At 49.5% G+C, this 22,267-nt stretch overlaps 1 protein-coding gene across 14 annotated transcripts; it reads right to left on the bottom strand.

Annotated features, from left to right (window-relative positions):
• Window positions 1-4,320: 4,320 nt before the first annotated feature.
• Window positions 4,321-21,239, bottom strand: RBM23 (RNA binding motif protein 23; the record flags this gene model as incomplete). Of its 14 annotated transcripts, none has more annotated exons than XM_081836107.1 (16): window positions 21,071-21,239; window positions 15,378-15,506; window positions 15,182-15,262; window positions 13,421-13,468; window positions 13,223-13,293; window positions 13,087-13,137; window positions 12,352-12,531; window positions 11,429-11,482; window positions 10,408-10,525; window positions 10,036-10,188; window positions 9,405-9,542; window positions 9,231-9,296; window positions 8,939-9,146; window positions 6,964-7,062; window positions 5,847-5,931; window positions 4,321-5,238 (listed from the first exon to the last, which is right to left on the bottom strand). In XM_081836107.1, exons 2-16 carry the CDS (start codon window positions 15,411-15,413, stop codon window positions 5,235-5,237), a joined length of 1,392 nt encoding a protein of 463 aa, XP_081692233.1. In that variant the 5' UTR covers window positions 15,414-15,506; window positions 21,071-21,239. The 14 variants fall into 14 exon arrangements, with proteins under 14 accessions (XP_081692233.1, XP_081692230.1, XP_081692224.1 ...); XM_081836104.1 differs by having other exon boundaries at window positions 6,964-7,065; window positions 21,067-21,238; XM_081836098.1 differs by having other exon boundaries at window positions 6,964-7,065; window positions 21,071-21,238.
• Window positions 21,240-22,267: the final 1,028 nt, after the last annotated feature.

Raw genomic sequence — 22,267 nt, 5'->3', positions numbered from 1 at the left:
GGTTTCTCACAGGCATTTGGTTGGCTGACAGGAGGAGGTGGGTCACTGGCCTGATCCAGAAGGCTCTTCTTTGTGTTCTTAAAACTGCAAAGTGCATCCACAAAAAACAAGCCAAACAGAAAACCCACCAGTATGAAGGACCCTCCAAGATGTGATTTTCGCTCAGCTTTGCAGGGACTTGGCTGTGACAAGAAAGAAAGGCCTTCTCCACATGCTCTGTTACCGTCCTTTCCTTCATCCATTCCCTGGGCTTTTACCCATTGAGAGCAGGTTTCAAGGGGCTGCACTTTGCCTCTATAGGCTGGGGGTTGGGGAAAAGACAGATCAGGAGCAGGAGAGGGAGGAAGAGGAGGCGGTTTGCCTACAGAAGCCCGATGAGCAATGAGAGTGGCACAGCAGTCAGCGGGCCTAGAAGCAAAAGGCAGTGCAAGGAGCCTGCTTAAGATGCAAGCTGTGTGCCTCCCCTCATCAGAAGAGGAGACAGGCTGACGGTTCAAGCTGTCAACGCTTGCCAGGGGCCCTCCTACGCCTGCCTTAAAAGAGAAGCACCTGCAACGAAGATTGCTATTCCCTCACCACCGACACTCCACTTTCTGCAAAGCTTACCTTTGCACAGATCCAAAGCACCCGCTGCCACCTTCAAAACCTCCACCCTGAGCCGTGATAGGCACCCTTGAGGTGTCACCGCCTCTGCCCCTGTGTCCTCACCACTTCTAAGGAGTGGGTGGGGAGAGAGAGAAAGGGGCTTATCAAAAACTTCAGAAGCGCTTGCATTTTCTGAAGGAACCAGCTGGTCACACCTCGCAGACTTGAGGTGGGTGGAGGGTGTCTGAGTCAGCAGGTTCTGCAGAAAAAAGGGGACCTGAACACCTGGATGTGTTGTGTCTTTTGTGACCCCTTTGCCCCTTACAAGTTCTTAAACTTGGGAGGGCATTAAAAGAGAGCCAGGTCAATTGAGGAAGCAGAAGGCTATTGAAGGTAATAAGTAAAGGGACCCCTGACCATTAGGTCCAGTCGTGGCCGACTCTGGGGTTGCGGCGCTTTATTGGCGGAGGCAGCCGGCATACAGCTTCCGGGACATGTGGCCAGCATGACTAAGCCACTTCTGGCAAACCAGAGCAGCACACGGAAACACCGTTTACCTTCCTGCCGGAGCGGTTCCTATTTATCTACTCGCACTTTGATGTGCTTTCAAACTGCTAGGTTGGCAGAAGCAGGGACCGAGCAATGGGAGCTCACCCCGTCGCGAGGATTCGAACCGCCGACCTTCTGATCAGCAAGTCCTAGGCTCTGTGGTTTAACCCACAGCAAACATTCCAGCAGTGGCCACTGTGAGAACTAGATGGACTGCTGGCGTGATCCAGCAGGCTCTTATGTTAAGCTATAGATGTATTAACACACACACCTCCCTATGTATATTAGAAATCCTTACATTACACATTTTGAGTATAATGCTATACTGTTGGTGCACCCTGGTTGTATACTTGCTGAATGTAATGTGTGAACACTCCTGCAGTCAGCTATATAGCCAAGTGGGGATTTGAACATCTCTCAGCTTCTAAACCAACCCTCTTAGCATGCTGGTCCTCAAAGTGAATATGCCGCCCATACCAGAATTGAACCCATAAGAGAACCAACAGAATGCATCCCCGAATTGAATTTACTTTCAAACCAATGACTAAAAATGCCTCAATAATGTACTCTTTCCCCTTCACAAGTCTCCAAAACCAGATTAACTGGTTTGAAGCAGACCCTCTCATTTTCATGCACAGGAGCACGTAGCACTGATTGCTCATCAACTATAGCACAGGTGTGTTCACCATGAAGATGGCTCTTTTTTTAGAAAACAAAGAAAAGAAAAAAGGGTAAAAAGAGACAGCATTTGTTCAGTAAACACCTAAATGCAATTTCAGGTCACCAAGGACGGAAGTTGCCGCCATACAAATATTGCAGAAATATTTTTGCACAAGGAGCAAGGAATGCTTTCGACTCCACTGCCTCCTAGCTTAGCAAAACCAAACCCACATTGCAGCCCCTTTTTCTCTCTCCCCTCCCCAATTCCTTCCTTTGCCAGCAAAAGCTATCAAAGCTATCACACTTGAGAAAACAATGAGGAACAAAATGTCTTCCCCTCCCCCCCTTCCTTCCCTTTCCATGGCTCAAGTATTCAGAAATTGGATGAGCAAGAAAAAGGGGGGGATGGGAAAGAGATGTGCATCTCTTCACCATGGAAACACCCTTATGGGTCCACAGCTGGGTGGTTGCCATGGAGACAAAATGTTTCCCATTGCTATAGCGATGATCATCGATTGAGCAAGCTGGCAGCCAGACTGCCACCCTAGTCTTCTGCAACCGAAATCAAGGACAAGGGGCTTGGGGGGCGGGCAGGCGGTGGAAGATACGGGGTCCCCACAGATGAACCCAGGCTTGTAATTAGGGGAAAGGAACGCCATTTGGGAAACGGGAGAAAGAGGTTAAAGTTATTTATGGATCATCACTCTCCGTGTCCCTAGGGGAGACCATGCAGGTGCATAGCTAGAGGTTGTAGGAGGCTGGGGGGGGGGATGGATGCTGAATTTGCCGACAGATTTCGCAGTACATTCAGAGCCATCTGCAGCTCAGAGCGAAGCAGCACCTGGGAGCCAGGAGCAGGCAACCGAGAAGTCGTGAGGAGGAAGCAGCAGAAGAATGGGTCACATAATTTACTCCTGGGGTGTGTGCACACCCTCCATCTCCAAAGGAAGAAGAAGAAAAAGATCTGCCAAGATATCCATGAGCAAAACCAGCATGGGGGTGGGGGAAAATAATAATCTCACACCCTACAAGTCACACATTTCTGTCACAAGGATGGAGAAGGGAGCTGGAGGGTTGCTCCTCCGCTCCCACACCAGCTGGATCCTGTGGCTTTCAAGTGACAAACAACAGCCACAGCTGAGCAACTTAATGTGGCACTGTGAACGGGCTCTGGCCATCTTCCTGCAAGACCAGGAGCAAAAAAACCCCCCGAAGCGCATCAATGCATGTACATCTGCACTCACCCAAGCAGTGAACGTCTGACCCAATTACCAACATATGCCTTGTATTTCACAACTCTCTAAACACAGCGAAGAGAACAAGAGGAGAGAATCAGAAAATAAGACAAGGTGGCAGCTCTGGGCAACATGCGCTGTGAACAGCCATTTTCTCTACGCTAACCACACTCTCTGCCGGGCAAGAGGATCACACATACTCGAGGAACCCCCTGGGAATAAAAGCTGCAGGAAATCCTGTGGGGTGGGGTAGCCCATGGCTCTTAGCTGTTTCCCACCAGGAGGCAAGCTTAGGTGGGCCAACCAGGATCAAAAGACCCCTTTGAGTCACAAGGAGGGTGTGTAGGGATAAGTGATGGCGAGTGGGCTGAATTTGGCCCGGGGACACCCAGGCAGCCCAACCGCGGATGTTGACTTGCACCTTTCAAGCAAGGCATCCTGCCCAGAGCGTCGGTGGAAAACAGTCCCTCTCTTTCTCAAATCAGTCATTCCTGAACAGGGAGCCATGGGAAGACTGGTGATGTGCCATAAACAAGTTAAAAACCAAAGGCTCCTGGCAAGTCGACAGAAGGAAAGCAGATCAAGATCTAATGGTAGATCTCAAGATCTGCTGTCGGGACCAACAAGGTTTCAGACTCCCAGTTATTTGACAAGAGCAACAAAAATGTGACTTCTTCTGCCTACATCAGGCTGCCGAAACAAGCTGACAAACTCTGGACTTTTTGTGTGCGCAAATTCTGGCGCGGAGAACGAATTTCAAGGCTTCTTACTCTTTAATTCTAATTGTATAGCTTTCGGACCTGGCTCTCATTTTGAGGAAACAAAAGTTGATCCAGCAAGCCTGAAACTCTGCCCACCCCTAGTCCAGGGCTGCCCTGGACTGCCTCCTCTGGCCTTGGGGCCTTCCACACATCGACTCTGCCAGGGGTGGCAATTTTGCCAATTGTCTGTGGCATGTGGCATGAGCAGACCCATCAATCACTCCTGATGGAGAAATGCTTGGGTAGCTTTGAGGATGTTTCAGTTCTGACTTAATTTGGTGTACATGACTGAAGTGTGCATCTGCCCCCAGACGGTTTGGAAACATTTATCTAGACTAAGAACCACAGCATCCTCCCTGTCTCTCCAACCAATAGTCTTAACCTGACAGACCCTCCCAATAACACTTTCATCCCCATATTTCAGCCTCAACCTGCAGATGTGCATCACCTCTGCCCCTCAATTCCAGGAGTAGAAGCAACCTCACCTCCTGCTGCCCTTTCACTGCCACAAAATGAAAAACACACCTAGCTACATTTGGTGACTTTTTATTATTCATTTATAAGCAAAAAAGAGAAAAAAAGAGAAAAAAAAATTAAAAGAGACAGATAAAAAGAAAACCAAAATACACCTTCAAATTTGGGGATGGAGGGGGAAGGGGAAAGATGTGATCCAAGGGACTCGTTTGAGGGAAGGTGCGGCAGAAAATGGGAACATCAAGAAGAGGATACAGACCCAAGAAAAGGGAGGGGTGAGGGAAAGTAAAGGGAAGAACGGGACGACATCCCCACACTATAGGCAACCTCAGAGAGATTGAGAGGGGATTACAAAACACTGCTTGGGAAGGAGGGGGGGAATATCCCCTCGGGGCCAGGCCTCCCACCCAAATGCTGGTTCTCGACTCTCCCCATTTCCTCCCTCTCTGCTATGTACAAGACACACGCGCACACCCATCTGCAATGAGCTCAATTCATGAAGCCATCCAGCAAATACCCACAACACACCACTGGAGAGCAGAGGGTGGGAAAGAGGAATGGCAAATGTACACCCTGGCGCTGCAAGCCCCGCAGGGCCTCTGCCAGGAGGCGGCAAAAAACAAGAAGAGATGCTGAGAGCCCACGTCTGTGGGGGAAACGGGTCCCTGGTCCTCCTGAGGGTCCCATGCAGGGGATTTAACGCAACCCCGCCCCCCACATCCGATTATGATTCCAGAATCAAGGGGAAGAACACCAACCCCCTCCCACCCCCAGGCTCCTGGTGGGAAGGGAATCGGAGTAAAATCAGTTCGCATTGAGAAGGGGCCCCGAGGAGGAGGGGGTGTTCCTTCAGAGTCCATCCCGCTCTGCCTTGCATTCAATGAGGGCGGTGATGTGGTGATGATGTGGAGATGATCATTCCCCTCCTGGCTCCGTGGGAGAGGGAGGGCAGGGGGGGAACCGGGTTGAGTTACCTAGGGAGAGAGAGAGACACATACAAGGATTAGGAAGGTACAGTATAATTCCTCTCCATCCAGCTGCACAGATTTCGTGCAAGCACATGATAACCAACATAAAATACCGAGGGCAGATTAGGCCTTTGTGTGTCGGTTTCTAAAAGTAGAATTTTCTGAGCCACAAGGTTGCAGACAAAAGAAAAGAAAAAAAGGCTGGAAAACCATTTCTGGCAAACCATCTCTCTCCTTCCACCCCACTTCGCCACATAGGTTTCGTGCCAAAACATTGCAGCTCAGAAAAATCACACAGAAGTTGTTTGATGTGAAAACTGAGTATATCCTGAGGAGAACTGTCAGAACACTGATGGCCATTCCTGGCAACTGTGAGTAGCAAGTTTAGAAGTGAGGGGGATTCAGGGATAAGGCAGGAAGGGAACAGCCTGGCAGTGCATTTTGGGAATGCGGGAGAACACTAGGCCAGGACGACTCCATTTCCACACACCAATTTAAGAGAGTATCAGCCCAATCTGGCTGAGGGAAATGAAACAGGCACCACTGGATTTTCCGGCACATAGTAAACGACCCTTGCCCCCCACCCCACCCGTCTCTGTCATTCAGCCACTCACATTGTCTGGGGAGTGAAGAGGCCCGAAAGCTGGAAGCACTGGGAAGCCAATGTCTGTGAAGCCAGGTTCAGTGCTGGGCTGAGAGCTAGAAGTGGAGAAGGACAGAGGAAAACAATAAGAGATTTTTTTTTTTTTTTACGGAAGCAATTCCCAAACAAGACAGTGGTAAAACAGGTTCATGCCTTAGGGAGCTACTCAAGCTTCTTAGCCGAGACCTATGTAAGCAGGCTGGGCAAATGTCTGGTTGGATTAAGGCCAGGGTAGCCTTCCCTTGGATCTGGGTGGCGCTGTGGGTTAAACCACAGAGCCTAGGACTTGCTGATCAGAAGGTTGGCGGTTTGAATCCCCACGACGGGGGAGCTCCCGTTGCTTGGTCCCTGCTCCTGCCAACCTAGCAGTTCGAAAGCACCTCAAAGTGCAAGTAGATAAATAGGTACCACTCCAGCGGGAAGGTAAACAGTGTTTCTGTGTGCTGCTCTGGTTCGCCAGAAGTGGCTTAGGCCACATGACCTGGAAGCTGTACACTGGCTCCCTCGGCCAATAAAGCGAGATAAGCGCCACAACCCCAGAGTCGGCCACAACTGGACCTAATGGTCAGGGGTCCCTTTACCTTTTAGCCTTCCCTTACTGGATGCCCTCAAGAGGTTGGGCTACAAATTCCCATCAGCCCCAGACAGCATCGTCAATATTAAGCAGTGATGGGAGCTTATGGTTCAACAATATCTGAAGAGGACCAAGTTAGGAAAACTTGATCCACTGGAGAATAGCAGAATGCATGCCTTGAACGCAGAGTGACCCATTTTTCCGTAATCTGCAGCATCTCCAGTTTAGAGAAGCTCATGCAGCAGAGGTAGAAAGGACCTATCCCCAAGACTGTGGAGAACTGCTGCCAGTCAGAGCAGAGAAATGGGGCCAATGACTGGCTCAGTATAAAGAGGTATCTCCAGACACAATTCCCAGGAGTGTACAACAATGGTCAGGGATCTGTCTCCTTGCTAAAGATGCTTTATTAAAGATTGTGGCTGGACCTCATGTCCCTCAAGCTTCTCATCAGGGTCACACCCCCCCCACCCCCAAACAAGCCCATCCAATGGATCACACACATTTCCCGCCTTACCTGTCAGGGCAGCTGGGTTCAGTGCTCCCAGGGGTATCGCTCCGTTGAGCTGCAGGGCTGCCTGAGCCGCGGCTGTAGTTGACAAGGGGATCCCGGAACCTGCTGAGAGGGGAGACGCCCCAAAGGGGAGACTCAGCCACAGACACCTTTTCATCCAACAAGCATTTCCTTAGCAGAAGGCGTTAAGTGATTTAACAACTCTTTGCTCTAGGCTGCTGCCTGAGCCACAAGTATATTGGGACGTGAATGAGGACCCTTTCAAAAGTTTCCCCTGCGCTCCCCCAAATCCCAGTCTGAGGTTAGTGATAGGCACTTTTCGGTGCACAGATGCTCCCCCCAAATCTCCACCCCTCAACTGCAGATGGCCACACAAACTCTCCGAAGCAACGGAAGAATTCCAAGGGCATCTCTCTTTTAATATGACTAAATGCTCAAAAACAGTAAAAGCTGTTATGATGAATCCAATGATTTTTTTTTTTTGCTTTCCTTCCCACTAAATGGTCAGCTGTAATCATTTTGGACAATTCTGCAGGAACAGCAACTGTCCTCTTAGTGTCTCCTCTCCCCATCATATTATTCTGATTTCCTTCCCAGCATATCACGAAGCCCCTCTAATAATTTATCATCGCAATCTTATGAGGCAGGCTATCTGGAGATCATGGCAGAGAGCATTGACCTCTGTAAGAAGCAAGACTCCTGTCATGTTGAACAGAGGGGCCTGGGGAAGAAGGGAAGCAGACCCTACTCTGCAGCCAAAGGGAGGCACAGTGTTCCTGCTTCTGCCACACTAACTCTTTTCTCCATGAGAACAGAAAATGAAGTACATCGAAGGGTTCTAATTTAGAAGGAGCTGTTATGTGCTGACACAGACAGAGGAAGGGATACAGATTTATTCCATCCCCTCTAATAGAACCAATGCAAGAAAAGGTGTAATTAGCCAACAGGTGTGGGTGGGAATGAAGTTCTCTAAACCTGAACTAGGGGGCAACCTACTTCTTCTCCTTGCCCATTACCATAACTGTTAATAATGAAAGTATAGAAGAGAGGCTGGAGTATTGCGATTTCCTCCTCCCTCCACACCACCCCTGGGGTTGCATAACTTCCAGCTTCATAAAGAGTTCTGGAGAACTTGGAAGGTTGCTCAATGTTTTGTGGCATTTCAGTTGGTCATAATACTATAATTATTATTACTATTACTATTAAATTTTCTATACCACCCTTCAGCCAAAGATCAGAGGGCAGTTCACAATATAAAAACACAAAAATATATAACGTAACACCAAACAAAAACAATACATTCCCTGCCTGCGCAATTAAATTAGCCAAAGGCCAATAGAAGAGGAACGTTTTCATCTGGCACCTAGAGATATGCAATGAAGTAAGTGGGGAGCCACTGCAGAAAAGGCCTGTTTGTGTGTTGCAACCCTCTGGACCTCTTGTGGAAGAGGCACATAAAGGGCCTTAGATAGTGATCACAGGGTCCGGGTTCATATATGGAGGCGCAGTCCTTGAGGTATTGCGGTCCTGAGTATTGCCCAACTACTTGATTTTGGTGTGTTCCCAGTCAAAGAGAGTTCAAAGGTTTTAAGACCAAAATGGCCTGGGAAGGGGATATCTGAAGGACCGTCTTCTACTGTACAAGCCCTTGAAAACAGAGATCTAGAGATGAGGTCCTATTTGCAAGGTACACCCCTAGAGGCAAGCTAGGCAGATGTCTACTAGAAGCAGGTGCCTTCCTGGTGGTACCCGTTCCCTTCCGTAAAATTTACTTCCCATCAGATCAACACCCTCAATTGTAGTACCAAGCTTTTAAAGACTGCTGCTCTCCAGACATCCATCTTCTTGTTAATATTGCTTTTATTGCTCCCTGCACGGCATTATCACTTCTTAATAAACAAATCAGTTTGTTTCCGTGATTCATGTGAAGAAATCTCTCCCAGTTTCCTCGTTGCTCAATTCCTACCAGGAAACTCACCTTCTGCCAGTTTGGCCATGAGCTGGAGCTGGGAGCCAGTGGTGCTGAGATTAAGGGCCGACCGCTCGGGCTCATCACCATCCGGGAAGGTGATGTCGGTGGTGCCGTCCAGCCGCTCAGTGACCTGCCCCACCCGCATGGGTCGGCCGGCCAGCTCGAAACCATTCAGCTGCTCCAGGGCACGCCGGGCACACTCAGCCTCTGCAAACTGACAGGGGAAGAAAGTGCTTTAAAAGGGAAGTATCTGAGGCTCCCCACCCACCTTCAAAGCCAGGTGAGAAGAGATACATACCGTGATGAAGCCATAGCCCTTGGACTGCCCGGTATCCTGGTCACGCATCAGCACAATGCTGTCAATCTGCACGCAGGACGAAAAAGCCACAAATCAGAACTCTGTGAGCCCCCACCACGCTCCGCCCACTCGCTCCTCCAGCCCTCCCATCTCACCCCAGTTACGGCCTCCTACCTTGCCAAAGGGCTCAAAGATCCCACGCAGCATCTCTTTGGTGATGTTGCAGTGAAGGGAGCCAACGTAGAGCCGCATAGGCCCCCCACTGCCTTTCTGAAGGTTGTTAGCCATGGCTGCCAGCCGGTTCTTCTCTGCCTAAGGCCAGGGAAAACCAGGCAGGATTAGAAACAGCCGCAAGCAATAGGCATTATTTTTTTAAAAAAATCAAAAATCAAATGTTTTTTCCAAACATTTGTTCCCGCAAGATGGCTTGCAATATTAAAAACAGTAACAGAGTTAAAAAGTTGAGAGCCGGATACGAGTTTTACACAAGTGTAAACAGCTCCTCATCCCCTGGCCTTTGGGTGGGAGAAGAGGGCTGTACAAACATGCCCAAAGGAGTATCTTACTAACTCTGGGCTGGGGCTTTAAGAACTTCCAGCCCTTTCTTTAAAAACCCAACCCTTCCAGTTCCTCCGAACACTCCTTTGCTCCACCTCTCTGCATCATCTCTAGCTCCATTTTTTGCCATTAACGTGTTCACCGGGTCACATGCACCTACCCCAATCCACACCCCTCCTTCTCTTTCTCAGGCCACGCATACTAAGTTTCTTTACCCGCCCCCTCCCACCTCAAATGTGTCTCGCACCTGGGAGGCCTGGACAATGATGGGCACCCCGAGGAGGCGCTGCCCTGTCAGCCCAATGGCCAACGGTACCGACTGGATCTCACAGAACTCCACGTAGGCGATGCCCTTGGAGCGGCGGGAGTTTCGGTCAGAGATGATCCGCACGTCACGCACCTGCTCGGAGGTACAAGGGGAGGCAAGTGAGAGACGGAACGGCTGCAGGAAGCCCATAGAAGTGCAGCTGAGGATGACTAAAAAGGCGTTTCTGGTTGAGATCACTGGGTACCATGCAGAACACAGAGGGAACTGTGGGTTTCAAGACTGCACTTGAAGGGGGGGGGGGAATAAGCAAATGCCAAAGCCCAATGGAGGGAGGGAGGGGAAATTGCCAACCTTGCCGACAGCAGAGAAAAAGTCCTCAAGGTCACGTGGGCGAATGCGGGCAGCCAGCTGCATGCAGAAGACAGTGCGGGCATCACGCTCCTCTGGGCTCAAGCTGCCCAAGGGCTCCCTGTGGGAGAAAAGCAGAAGTTGCCAAGGAGGTTCAAACCTGGGAGGAGGAACTCAACAAGCCTTCTTGGTTCTGGGGGACAAGGGGTGGGCAGCTGTGGGGGAATCCCTGGTCCTGAATGGGGTAACTGTGCCCCTGAAGGACCAGGTGCACAGCTTTGGGGTCATTTTGGGACTCACAGTTGTCCACAGAGGTGCAGGTTAATTCTGCATGCAAGGCAACTGTCTACCAGCTCCATCTGGTACACTGGCTGAGACCCTACCTGCCTGTGCCCTGTTTTGCCAGAGTGGTGCATGCTCTGGTTATCTCCCACTTGGACTACTGCAATGCGCTCTACATGGGGCTACCTTCAAAGGTGACTCAGAAACTACAACTAATCCAGAATGTAGCAGCTAGACTGGTCACTGGGAGTGGCCGCCAGGACCATATAACACTGGCCCTAAAGGATCTACATTGACTCCCAGTACATTTTCAAGCCCAATTCAAAGTCTTGGTGCTGACCTTCAAAGTCTTAACTGGCCTCAGCCCTGTATACCTAAAAGGAACGTCTCCATCCCATTGTTCAGCCTGAACACTGAGATCCAGCACTGAGGGCCTACTGGCGGAAGTGAGGTTACAGGGAACCAGGCAGAGCGCCCTCTTGGTAGTGGTGCCCATCCTATGGACTACCCTCCCATCAGATGTCAAAGAGATAAAAAACTTTTTTACTTTTAGAAGACATCTGTATAGGGAAGTTTTTAACATTCGATGTTTTGTTGTGCTTTTATATTTTGCTGTAAGGTGTCCAGAGTGGCTGGGGCAACCCAGTCAGATTGGCGGCATATAAAAAAATAATATTATCATCATCATTATTATTCTGGCCCAAGAAGCACCACCCAGCCCTCCCCAGTCGCAAACACTCACCGGAGGGGGCTTTTCTCTCTGTACAAGGGACTCTTGCTGTGCCCAAACCGACGCCTGCAAGGAAAGGGAATGGGACACAATGCAAGATAGCCTAGTTCAACCACGAGAGCACAAACAGGGCAACCACTGTCAAAATACACCAACTACCCAGTCCTTTCTCATTTGCTTGAGATCAAAGCCAAGAGAAAACATCCCAAGGCAAGTGACAGCCTGGCTATCAAAGGAGAGGCTCAGTACCCCTGCTACTATCTGCTGCCATATACTACCCACTTCCCAATACTGTTGCTTCCTTCTTAGCTCTTTCACCTGAAACACCTTCCAGGGCAGGGTTCAGATAGGAAGCAGGAATCCTATACTGTTTATATATAGATTGTCTAGCCAGTGTGGGGAACCTTTGGCCGTCCGGATACTGCTGCACTACAACCCTCCTCAGCACCAGCAGTAACAACAAAGCGTCAAGAATCATCCGGGTTGTGGTTAAGCAAACACCTGGAAGGCCAAAGATTGTTATGTACATTGATTATTGTACATATCATTTGCATTGTACAATACATTTGCATTGTTTGTGTATTGTCAGCTACGTTAAGCATCCAGTCTGAAATTCATTTTTAAAAAGAGAGATTTGTGCATTAAATAAAATGGGGGGGGGGATTGTTTCTGGGATATGCAATGGGTGGAGAAAGCTTCAAGCCATGTCATGGAGACGCTGCTGTGGGAGAGCAGGCCGAGGATTTGGGAGAGATGGAAAGCAGGCTGAGGGAGAAGCTCAGAGGAACATGGTCCATTGCTGTAAGACGGGCATTAACTCAGCCTCTCGAGCCATCCCTGTTGCTGACACAGCTAAGACGAATTATTTCCTCTCTTTGCATTAAACATTTGATCACCCGGGGCTTTTGAGACAGGACTGTGGCGGTGTCCCTTACCCAGGGGGTGGGGGGCTCCGGTAGCGCACTCTCTCGTCCCGCCGGCGCTCTCTGCTGCGAGACCGGCTGCCCCGCCTGCGGTCCCGGCTGCGGCTCCGGTGGCGGCTTCTGCTCCGGTGGCGGCTACGGCGATCTCTGCTGCGGCTGCGCCTGCGGTGGCGGTCTCGGTCCCGGCTGCGGCTAGAAGAGGTTTGAAGAACAAGAAAGGAGTATGAAGAATGGCAGCCTCCCTCAAAATGCCCTCGTTGCGCCTCCTACTGCAGGACCGTGGGACAGGGAACTAAGTGTGCTGGGTGATACCAGGCCCTCCTTTCACCCCATGGTGCATAACACATTTCAAGTACGTTCAGAATCCTGGGAACTGCAGTCACACACACCCCCCCCCCCCAGCGCTACAACTGCCAGGACCCTTCCCCTGGGAAGTCCGTGGGGGAAGTTTGCCGAATGCACTTTAAATGTATGGCGTGGATCTGCCCAAAGATACTGGCTGAAATGCATGCATGCAGCTAAAATCCAACCATCCTGGCCAAAATCCTCCAATCTCTCTGGAGCATGCAAGGGGAAGTGCTCCCCCTCTTGCTCTCCCTGGAAAAGGAAGGACGGAAGGCAATAAGCTCCTGACAGCTACATGTTTGCCAACCATGGCAAGTGGGGGTCCTAGACTAGCAACCCACACAGTTCCTTGCTCACTGCTCAATCCTCTCTCTGCGCTCGTTGGAGCCCATCCCTACCTACCTATGTCTGTGGTCACGGCTCCTGCTACGACTCTTGCTCCTCTTCTTTTTGCTGCAATCGGGAAGGAAGGAAGGTGAGAGATGCGCAGGAAAGAGGGAGGGGAGAAGGAAACGCCAGAGGAAACAGACCAACTCACCTGCTGCTTTCCCCGCTGCTGCTGGGGGCGCTTTCTTTCTTTGCGTCCTTTGCTTGCTCCTCCTGAGGCGGCTGGAAAAAGGGTCGGAAGACAGAAGAGAGGGGGGTAATATGCAGCCCCTGCTCCTCCCTCGTATGCCTTGTAGCCCAGCCCCACTCTGCCCTCCCCCAGCTGCTCCCGACCGCTTTCATACATTACCTGTGCTGTGGGGGGATCAGCTGGTGGCTTTGAGGGTCCTGGCTGGGCCTGGAGCAAACACAGGAGGGATGGGCCCAGCAGGGAAGGGTCACTGAGACACACAGGGAGAGGGGGGGCATGCACACACACACTCTCCACCATTCAAACCAAGAAAACAACAGCAACCCAAAACACGCTTCTTTCCATATGTCTAGCACAGAGCGGCACATCTGAGGGACCTTGGAGAATCACTGGCAGTACGTCCGAGCTCATTAATTATACGAGGCATGGGAGGGGGGACCCAGAACCCCAACACTTGCAATTAAAGCAGCTGCACCCTCTCGTTCCTTGGAAAGTGCAGCTGCTTTAAGATACTACGCTTTTAATGTTTTGTCTTTCATAAAAATTAGGAGCACAGCTGCAAGAACAACTGAGTGCTTAAGCTGCCTCAGCAGACTGAGACATAAGAGCAAAACCCACACATGCACCCCAGTATAGGCCTGTCCCCCACCAAATGCTGGGAGGGGGACCTCCAGGGCTCTTTGGCAGGGAGATAAGCCACTTTTGAAGTTTGAAAACCAAAGAGTTTTCATTAGGAAAGTTAGAATTATTAGCTTTTCATATCTGCCATGTACCAAAACTCCCCCTGCCCATCATTCTACTACCAGGAATTGTTTCCTTTAAAAAATCGCAATATACTGTTCAGCGCAGAATTGTCGTAAGAGGATGATATTCAGCCACTCAACTTTCAAGGGGGTTTCCCTCTGCTTAAAGAAGGGTCAAATCTGCTTGCCTTACACCCACTTTGAAACTGGTGCAGGATTTGCTTCCCTGAGAACCCCAACTTCTACTGTAAAGAAAAAAAATGTTTCACCCACTGTTTAGCCTACCCAAAATACCAGTGATATTAAACTGAGTTCTCTCCTATTGCCAAAACCCACTCCAGGAACATTTACCTGGCAAGCATTCAGTTTCCAGGGGGGGACCGGGACCGGGGACCTGCAGTCGGAATCATCAACAACAAAATTCCTTGATTTAATTAACACAGAATTTGTTGTTTTCGAGCTAATAACTGCATGAGCCAAGACTCGGCATGGGATGCTGTTGTTCTGGTCACAACAGCAGGTGGGGCGAAGTGCCACATGCAACCAATGCTTAGGAAGAGATAAACGTCACCACGGCCAAAATCGTGGCCAGATTCGCACCCACTGATTTCTAATGGGAGCTGCTTCTAAAGAAGTGCATTCCGGAACTACCTTAAACAAATAAAGGCCAGGGGGAAAACAGCATGTCGCACAAATGCACATAGCTTTCTTTGGAATGTGTTATTCTGCTGCAAAGTTTGGGTGCTCTTTGGCAGGGATGGAGAGGACAAGTGGTCTAACGCTTATAAAAGAGAAGGAACGTTTTTATTTTATTTCCTAGACCCCAGGCAGTATGGTGACTGAATTGTGGCAAGCAACTGGCAACCCCTTGATCCAATAAGCTTGTCTCTGAATTAACATGATTTCACATCTTTAGTGGCCTGCATCTATATGCAAGCCAATAACCAATTTCTTTGGTGGCCTTACATTAACAATGGAAACAATAAAATGCAGCTACGTGAGCTAGAAACGTTACTTTTTTATAAAAAAAACAAAGTTGAGGCCCTCAGGGAAGGGAGCTACACAAGGGACTGCATTAGGCACCACACTGCAATCTTGGTAGCATGGCTAAGAACCCCCTTTTTTCACAGGTTGGGCATGCTGCTGCTGCTGCTGCTTTCGAGAACTCACTCCTTACCTCCTCTTTCTTGTACGGGGCCTCCAACATGGCCTCTATCACGATATCAAAGTCATCCGAGGCCATGCCGTCCTCTTGGCTCTGCAAGTAGGAAGAGAGAGAGAGGGGAAGGGTTAAACGCAGAGTTCCCTGCAATGGAACCCCACAACACTACCTTCCCGGAGAACAAGAGAAGGGGGTGAGGGTGGGTACTCACTGGGTCCTGGGATGGATTGGGGAACGCCGGATCCATGGCTGGCCCAAACGGGTGGGCTCCCCACCACCCCGAGACACAGGAGCTGCTAGTGGAGAAGGGCTTCTAGCAGGCAAAGAATTCGATCACAGCCTGGAGAAGATGGAGGCATGAGTGAAATTGAGAAGTGGGCTACGCAGGGGTGGGCAGGGAGGACCATGCATGTTGCTTGGATACGCTAGAGTTCTAGAATCTACGGATCTGTAAAACCAACTGGAGCCCACCATGTGACCTCTGGGATTCTGGAATGCCAAGACAAACGTGAAAGAGCATCTCAGGTTGCCTGCCCACCTCCCATGCAAACGATCCCTCTCCTCCAGTAACCTGCCCCTGCCTCCTTTTCTAATCTAGAATGATCTCAATCCACCCAGTAAATTCCTTCACATGGGAACCTGCACTCCACACTCCTTCCACAGACCTCACACTGCAAAACATCCCCCAGGAGAGTAAAAAAATAAAAACACCCCACTTCTCCGTCTGGGTAAAGGGGTGCCTGCCAGATACACCTGCAAAATACTGGCTGCAACGTTTTTGCTTTAGAATGAGGTGGGCAGGAGAGGATGTGGGGAAATAATAATTATGTGACATATTTTAATAAAATTGAAGTTTGGGCACAGAAACCGGTAACTTTTTTAGAGGGGGAGCAGAGAAAGGACATAGAGGGACTGTGTACAGTGGTGCCTCGCAAGACGAAATTAATCCGTTCCGCGAGTCTCTTCGTCTAGCGGTTTTTTCGTCTTGTGAAGCAAGCCCACTGACGGCTTAGCGGATTAGCGCTATTAGCAGCTTAGCGGCTTTTAGCGGCTTATCGGATCAGCTGATAAGCTGCTTAGCGGCTTAGAAAAGGGGGGGGGGGAGAAAAAAAAACCCGCAGGAACTCGCAATACATTTTCGTCTTGCGAAGCAAGCCCATAGGGAAATTCGTTTTGCGAAGCGCCTCCAAAACGGAAAACCCTTTTGTCTAGCGGGTTTTCCGTCTTGCGAGGAATTCGTCTTGCGGGGCACCACTGTATTGGCAACCTTTGTAAATGAGGACCTGTATTTTCACTCTAGAAAACCAGAGATCTTTACTAATACCTCATAATCCCAAATATCTCTACTCTGAACTGCCTTGCACTTATTTCTACAGTGGTGCCCCGCAAGACGAACGCCTCGCAAGATGGAAAACCCGCTAGACGAAAGGGTTTTCCGTTTTGGAGGCGCTTCGCAAAACGAATTTCCCTATGGGCTTCCTTCGCAAGACGCAGCGCGTCTTCCCCACTGTCCTCGGACCTCCTCCGAAGGCTGGCGGCGGGAGGAGGTCTCTTCGCCCCACCGGCAGCCTTCGGAATGCTGTTCTGAATGTTGGCGTGGGGAGGAAAAACCCTCCTCCCACCGCAAGCCCCGGGAACAGAGGAGAAGCGCTGCGCGCCTTCCCCTCTGTTCCCGTACCTGTCCTGAAGGCTTGCGGTGGGGAGAAAAGCCCTTCTCCGCACCGCCAGCCTGGCAAGCGGTCTCCATAGGAACGCATTAATTGATTTTCAATGCATTCCTATGGGAAACCGTGCTTCGCAAGACGAAAAACTCGCAAGAAGAAAAAACTTGCGGAACGAATTAATTTCGTCTTGCGAGGCACCACTGTACAGGACTTTGCATAGGATGGAGCAGTTAAGTCTTTAGCAAACAGGAGAGCTGTTGTTTTCTCTATGGCCATGAAGTCTTCACAGGCAACATCAGATTTTTCATGAAAATGGTCTTGTCATACCATTGTAGCAGTACTCAATTTTAGGCACACACCACACTGCCAAAACACATTGTTCTTCAAACCTTTTAAACTCATATTCTTCTAAGTTTACTCTAGCTACCTGAGCTAGGAAGTTACTATGCAGAAACCTTGCACACTTTTGTACGTATACTGTGAGTGTAAGGATCTGAGCACTGGGGCACTAATCCAACACTAGCAGTAGAAGAACCAGAAGTGGGCATCTCTTATCCCCTCCTACAGCCAGTCAGTCATTCAGAGAAGAAGGAAGAGCTACTTGATCAGAAACTCTAGTCTGTTCCCTTCCTCTTTGCTGCTTTCACTGTTAGCAAAGTAGATTGGGTTGTTGCAAACTTCTGTTGACAGGAGGAAAGCATATCTAGCTCTGTCTGTTGCAGGATCCACTGCCCTAAGAGTGCCCCACAGTAGATTCACACAACCGACAGTAACCCTAAGGCTAAGAAAAACCTGTAATTTTGGGATGCATGGAATTCATGTAGCTTGTGTATTGTCAAATACCCCATGAATAGTGAGTCTGTAAACATGCAATAATTTATGAGGGGCTTCCTCTGAAATTCCTAAGTATACATGTAGGAAAGAACCTTCATGTAGCTTTCCAACAGTGAAAATACTATCACAACATTGTTTTAAATTTTAAGTTGATTCAAAGTTTCTAGTCCTTGTTGTTTCGTTCAAACAATTAGTTTTGTCACCGCTGTAGAATTCTCCGCACCTTTGCCCTGGAGTTTTTGGACTTTAACTCTTCCATAGAAAGAGAACCTTGCTCTAGAATAGTAGCTGATCATTTACTGGGATACAGAGGCAAAATTTTCCCACCTTCCAGTGATTTACTCAGGCAGAAAGATCAAGTATCCACTAGATAATACAGTACAATTACTGGTAATTTTTTCATTTCTCTCGATAAATGCCTAAGCTTTATTACAACAGTGACAGGTTTTAAAGGGCACACAGTCTACTGAAGACTCAGAAGCTAAAAATGGACTTCAGAAGTATTCCCAATGGCCATGCAGGCCTAGAAAACTCTCCATAACTCCTACAGGCTACCAAACACAGCCTAGATTCTGGGTTGGGTGGTGGTCTTTTCTTGGGGTTTTTTAGCTTAAATATTCTGGTGAAGCCTAAAAAGTGCCCCCAACAGACCATGCATATTCACATGCAGATATCTGCCTAAGCTTGGGGTTTCCTTGGAATCTGGAATGTGTCCAACCTTAGTTAAGATCTCTCATGGTGTACAGCTGCATTCAGTTGTGACAACATGCATGGGCTTCTTATGTTAACAGACAAAAGATGCAGAGGAGCTGCTGCTCTTCCAGTCACTTGCAGATGTTTTCTGAAGTATCCAGAGTTGCCCAGCTCTAGTCTTCATGGTACAGTAGAAGCTATTATGTGTCCATCATGAGGAATTTAACCACACCAAAGAAAGCTAGCAGAGAAAGGCTAGAACATAGGATCTAAAGCACCCTGATAAAGAACTTGCTTGGATCTCAGGCTTTTCAAATCTTTGTATCCCCTAAAACAGAAGCAGCCAATGTGGTGCCCTCCAACCCCCACCACCCCACACCCCTAATGTGAGCTGGCAGTCCAACATCCAATGGAAGGTGCCAATAGTGACTACCCTTGCCCTAAAGCAGCCCTTCTCAACCTTCGGTCCCCAGATGTTTTTGGCCTACAACTCCCATCATCCCTGACCACTGGTCCTGTGAGCTAGGGATCATGGGAGTTGTAGGCTAAAACATCTGGGGATCCAAGGTTGAGAAAGGCTGCTCTAAAGCATCAAAATGATAAAACATCTATGAAGATCGTCAAGCCTCAAATTTAAGGATTCACTATGTAGAACCTGCTTGCTCCCTACTCTCCCTAATTCCAGCCTTTAATTACTGCTCAGGTTTTATTACAGTGTGCAACTTTTCCATCATGAAATCTATGACCAGCTTGACATACATACCTGTAGATCCAGACACCCACTAGTCTAAGGCAGTTGTGGGGAGCCTTTGCGCCTCCAGCGCTGGTTGGACTCCAACTCCCATCAGCCACTGACAACAAGGCCAGTAAGTGAGAGGTGATGTGAGTTGTAGTCCAGCAATATCTGGACAGCCACAAGCTCCCCACCCCTGTTCTATTCTGTTCATGTCAGATGTAGGTGAGGTGCCCTATGGCCACAAGACAAGTCCTCTTTAATACCAAAACAAACAAAACATGCAACTCCAACTCCGTCATTTGTTTACTAGCCTTTGGTCAAGGAGCTCACACATGTATTCCAGAAGACCAACTCACAGCCTGCTCCAGCTGAACTATTCCCTCTCCACCACAGGGCTACCTACAACCAACTGCTCTGTGGGAAGGATTCTCGGCAGACATAAACCACCCCAGAGTCTACTCTGGCTACACTTCCTTCACTCTCCCATAGGGCAATACTACCAACAATGGCTGGATGGGAAGAATTGTGACACTGATGTTTATTACTACTAGTATTATTATTACTATTATTATTATTATTATTATTATTATTACTATTATTATTATATGTGGTTGAATGCTTCTTGCAAGTTGTCTTTGAAGAGGATTTAAGGAAATGAGCAGAAGCCACCATATTCTCAGGGGTAGTCTCCAAATGTTCTTATACTGTACTACAATTCCCATCTCCCCTGACTATTGGGCGTGTTGTATTCCAACATGAGGAAAGCACCACACTGCCTACCCTTAGCATTAAATAAACCCTTATTTTGACTTTTCCTAATATAACTCAGTAGCTTCCCAAACTTCAATCTAGCGGAATCTAGAGACAGACAAGAATGGTTCACAACGTTTCAAAGTTTTTCCCTAAACAATATCCCTAGAGAATTCCACTCCAGCAGGCTCTTCTTCAACTCCCTGCCTACCCCAAATAATCTACTGAACTTTGAAATATTAGATTCCCACAGATCACTTAATACCTGTTCTGCCTTCAACTCGACTGTCAAAGTTACCCATACTTCAGAGTTGATAAGGTTGGCAAACCACAAGAAAAACAGCATTTCTTGTGCTTCAGGGACTGCAATACCATGCATGCTAACCTGAACACAACAGCACATACTTTTTAGGAAAGATACACAGGTCTATACTAGATCTGCAGTCTAACAGGGAACCCAACAGGCTGCAATCATGTACTTGCAACATCAGAACCTCACAGAATTCATATCTATGTATATGCACAACCCACTTTTCCACCAAAGTCTTCAAAGGGCCTCTTCACATTTACTGAAGTACAATGGATACACCACAACAGACACCTCCCCCACTCCAAAGTGTGGCCTTAAGCTTTCTTATCCCGAGGGGGATTGGCCCTCCTCGAGTCCTAACTCTCTTTAAAAACAAGTAGGAAATGAGCCACATACATCTTGAACATTTATGTTGCAAACCGCCCTGCGATTCTTGGATGAAAGGCGGCATATAAATTTAATAAGGATGAGCATACATACATATATAAAACACACCTACCGCCATGTTTGGCACCCCTCCCCCCGCTCTCTTTTAGGCTCAGAGGCACCATCTTGTTACCTGCCTGGAAACCCCCTCCCCCCCCATCGGAAGGAGACCCTGCACCGCCTACCTGGCCTTTCGTCCACCACCTGCCCCCGCCTGCAATGCGGGAGGCGGGTGGGAAGGAAAGCGGGAGGGCAACCCAAGGCCAGGCCACGCCCCCTCCCCCAAGCCCCGCCCTTTGCCTCTCGCGGCGTCTGCGGCCCTTCGGCCCGCGCTCCCGTCTCTTTTTCAGAACGGCGGGGAGCCCTAGAAACCCCTCCCGCTGACGTCACCGCCGCGGCCGTGACGTCACCGCCCCCACTTCTGCCCGTTCGGCGCCTCCGGGCTCTTTCCCCTCCCTCCCCTCAGGCCTTTCTCGAAGTCACTCACCCACCTCCCCCTCCCCTTTGGCCGTTAGACCCCAGAGGTCTCTTTCCGGCCCGGGTCAGCTCCAGAGTCTTTCGCTCTCTCCTCAGACGCGGCCGCAACAAGCAGCAGCGGCGATGCTAAGATGGCGGCGAACACTTCTCCCTCCAGAAGCTCCCCCCTCCCTTCTCCTTCGCCTCGCGGAGGCCCCAAAGCGCATGCGCGTGGACTCTAGCGCTGTTGATTGGCTAAGAGTGGAAGAGGAGGTGGAAAAAGAGCAAGAAGGGTCGGGGGAATGGGAGGGGGGGTGTCATTACAATCAAGACGGCGATTGGTCGGGCTACGGCACGAAGGCGGGCTTCCAAGCCGTGATCTCGATGCTCACTCGATAATGGCTCAGGAACGTTTGAGGTAAGGTTTTCCTTTCGCCCCCGCCCCCGAGTGGAACCAATGGTTGCGAGGCGGAGGTGGGCCGAAGGCGGGATATACTTAAAGGCGATTGGCCGAAACGACGGATGAACTGTGAGGACGAAGTCTGATTGGATAAAAGTGCGGGGGAAAATAAAGTGTATTGTTCGCCATAACAATCAGCATTGGCTGTCATTCCTCGAAGGAGAGGGGCTCCTCAAGCTATTTAATTATATGAAAAGCTTAGGAAACGGCACCCAATCGCTTGAGCTGATTGGACGGAGGCCTTCGTGGTGGAAGCGAATCCCTGATCGTGGCGGCGGCAAGGCCTCTTTCCTGGTAGAAGCCAGGAGCTCCTGTGAAAAAAGATGGAACGGAGGGGGGGCTGTGCCGCGCAGTTGCCATGGCAACAGAACCACAGGCCTGCTACGACTCCCGCGGTCCTACGGGCTGCGGCGGAAGCCAATCATCGCCCAGCCCGATCCAAGATGGCTTCCCTCCCCTGGGGCACCTCTCGCTCCACCTTTAAACCATATAAAGGAGGGGGGGGACACATATAAAATGGGACACCCAAGAGCCGTATTTTGCCGCCCCTTATCTTCCCCGTGAATCCTGCGCCAAGCACAAAAGAGCCATTTCCTTTTAAATACCTTTGGGGGCAAAGGGCACACCACCAAATCAGATAAAATGATAATGGCAGCAGTACTTCATATAAGCTGCTCCTGCGGTCAGAGCACATATCGGATTTAAACTGGTTTGTAACTAGTTTTGGCGCTTGTGGGTCCACAGCCCTGCCCAGCAAGGAAGAGCTGAGGCA

Source organism: Podarcis erhardii (assembly GCF_964252035.2).
Source record: "Podarcis erhardii genome assembly, chromosome: 13".
In the NCBI taxonomy this organism is placed as follows: Eukaryota; Metazoa; Chordata; class Lepidosauria; order Squamata; family Lacertidae; genus Podarcis; species Podarcis erhardii.
The sequence above is the reverse complement of the archived record's forward strand: the minus strand, read 5'-3'. Positions and strand labels throughout refer to the sequence as shown.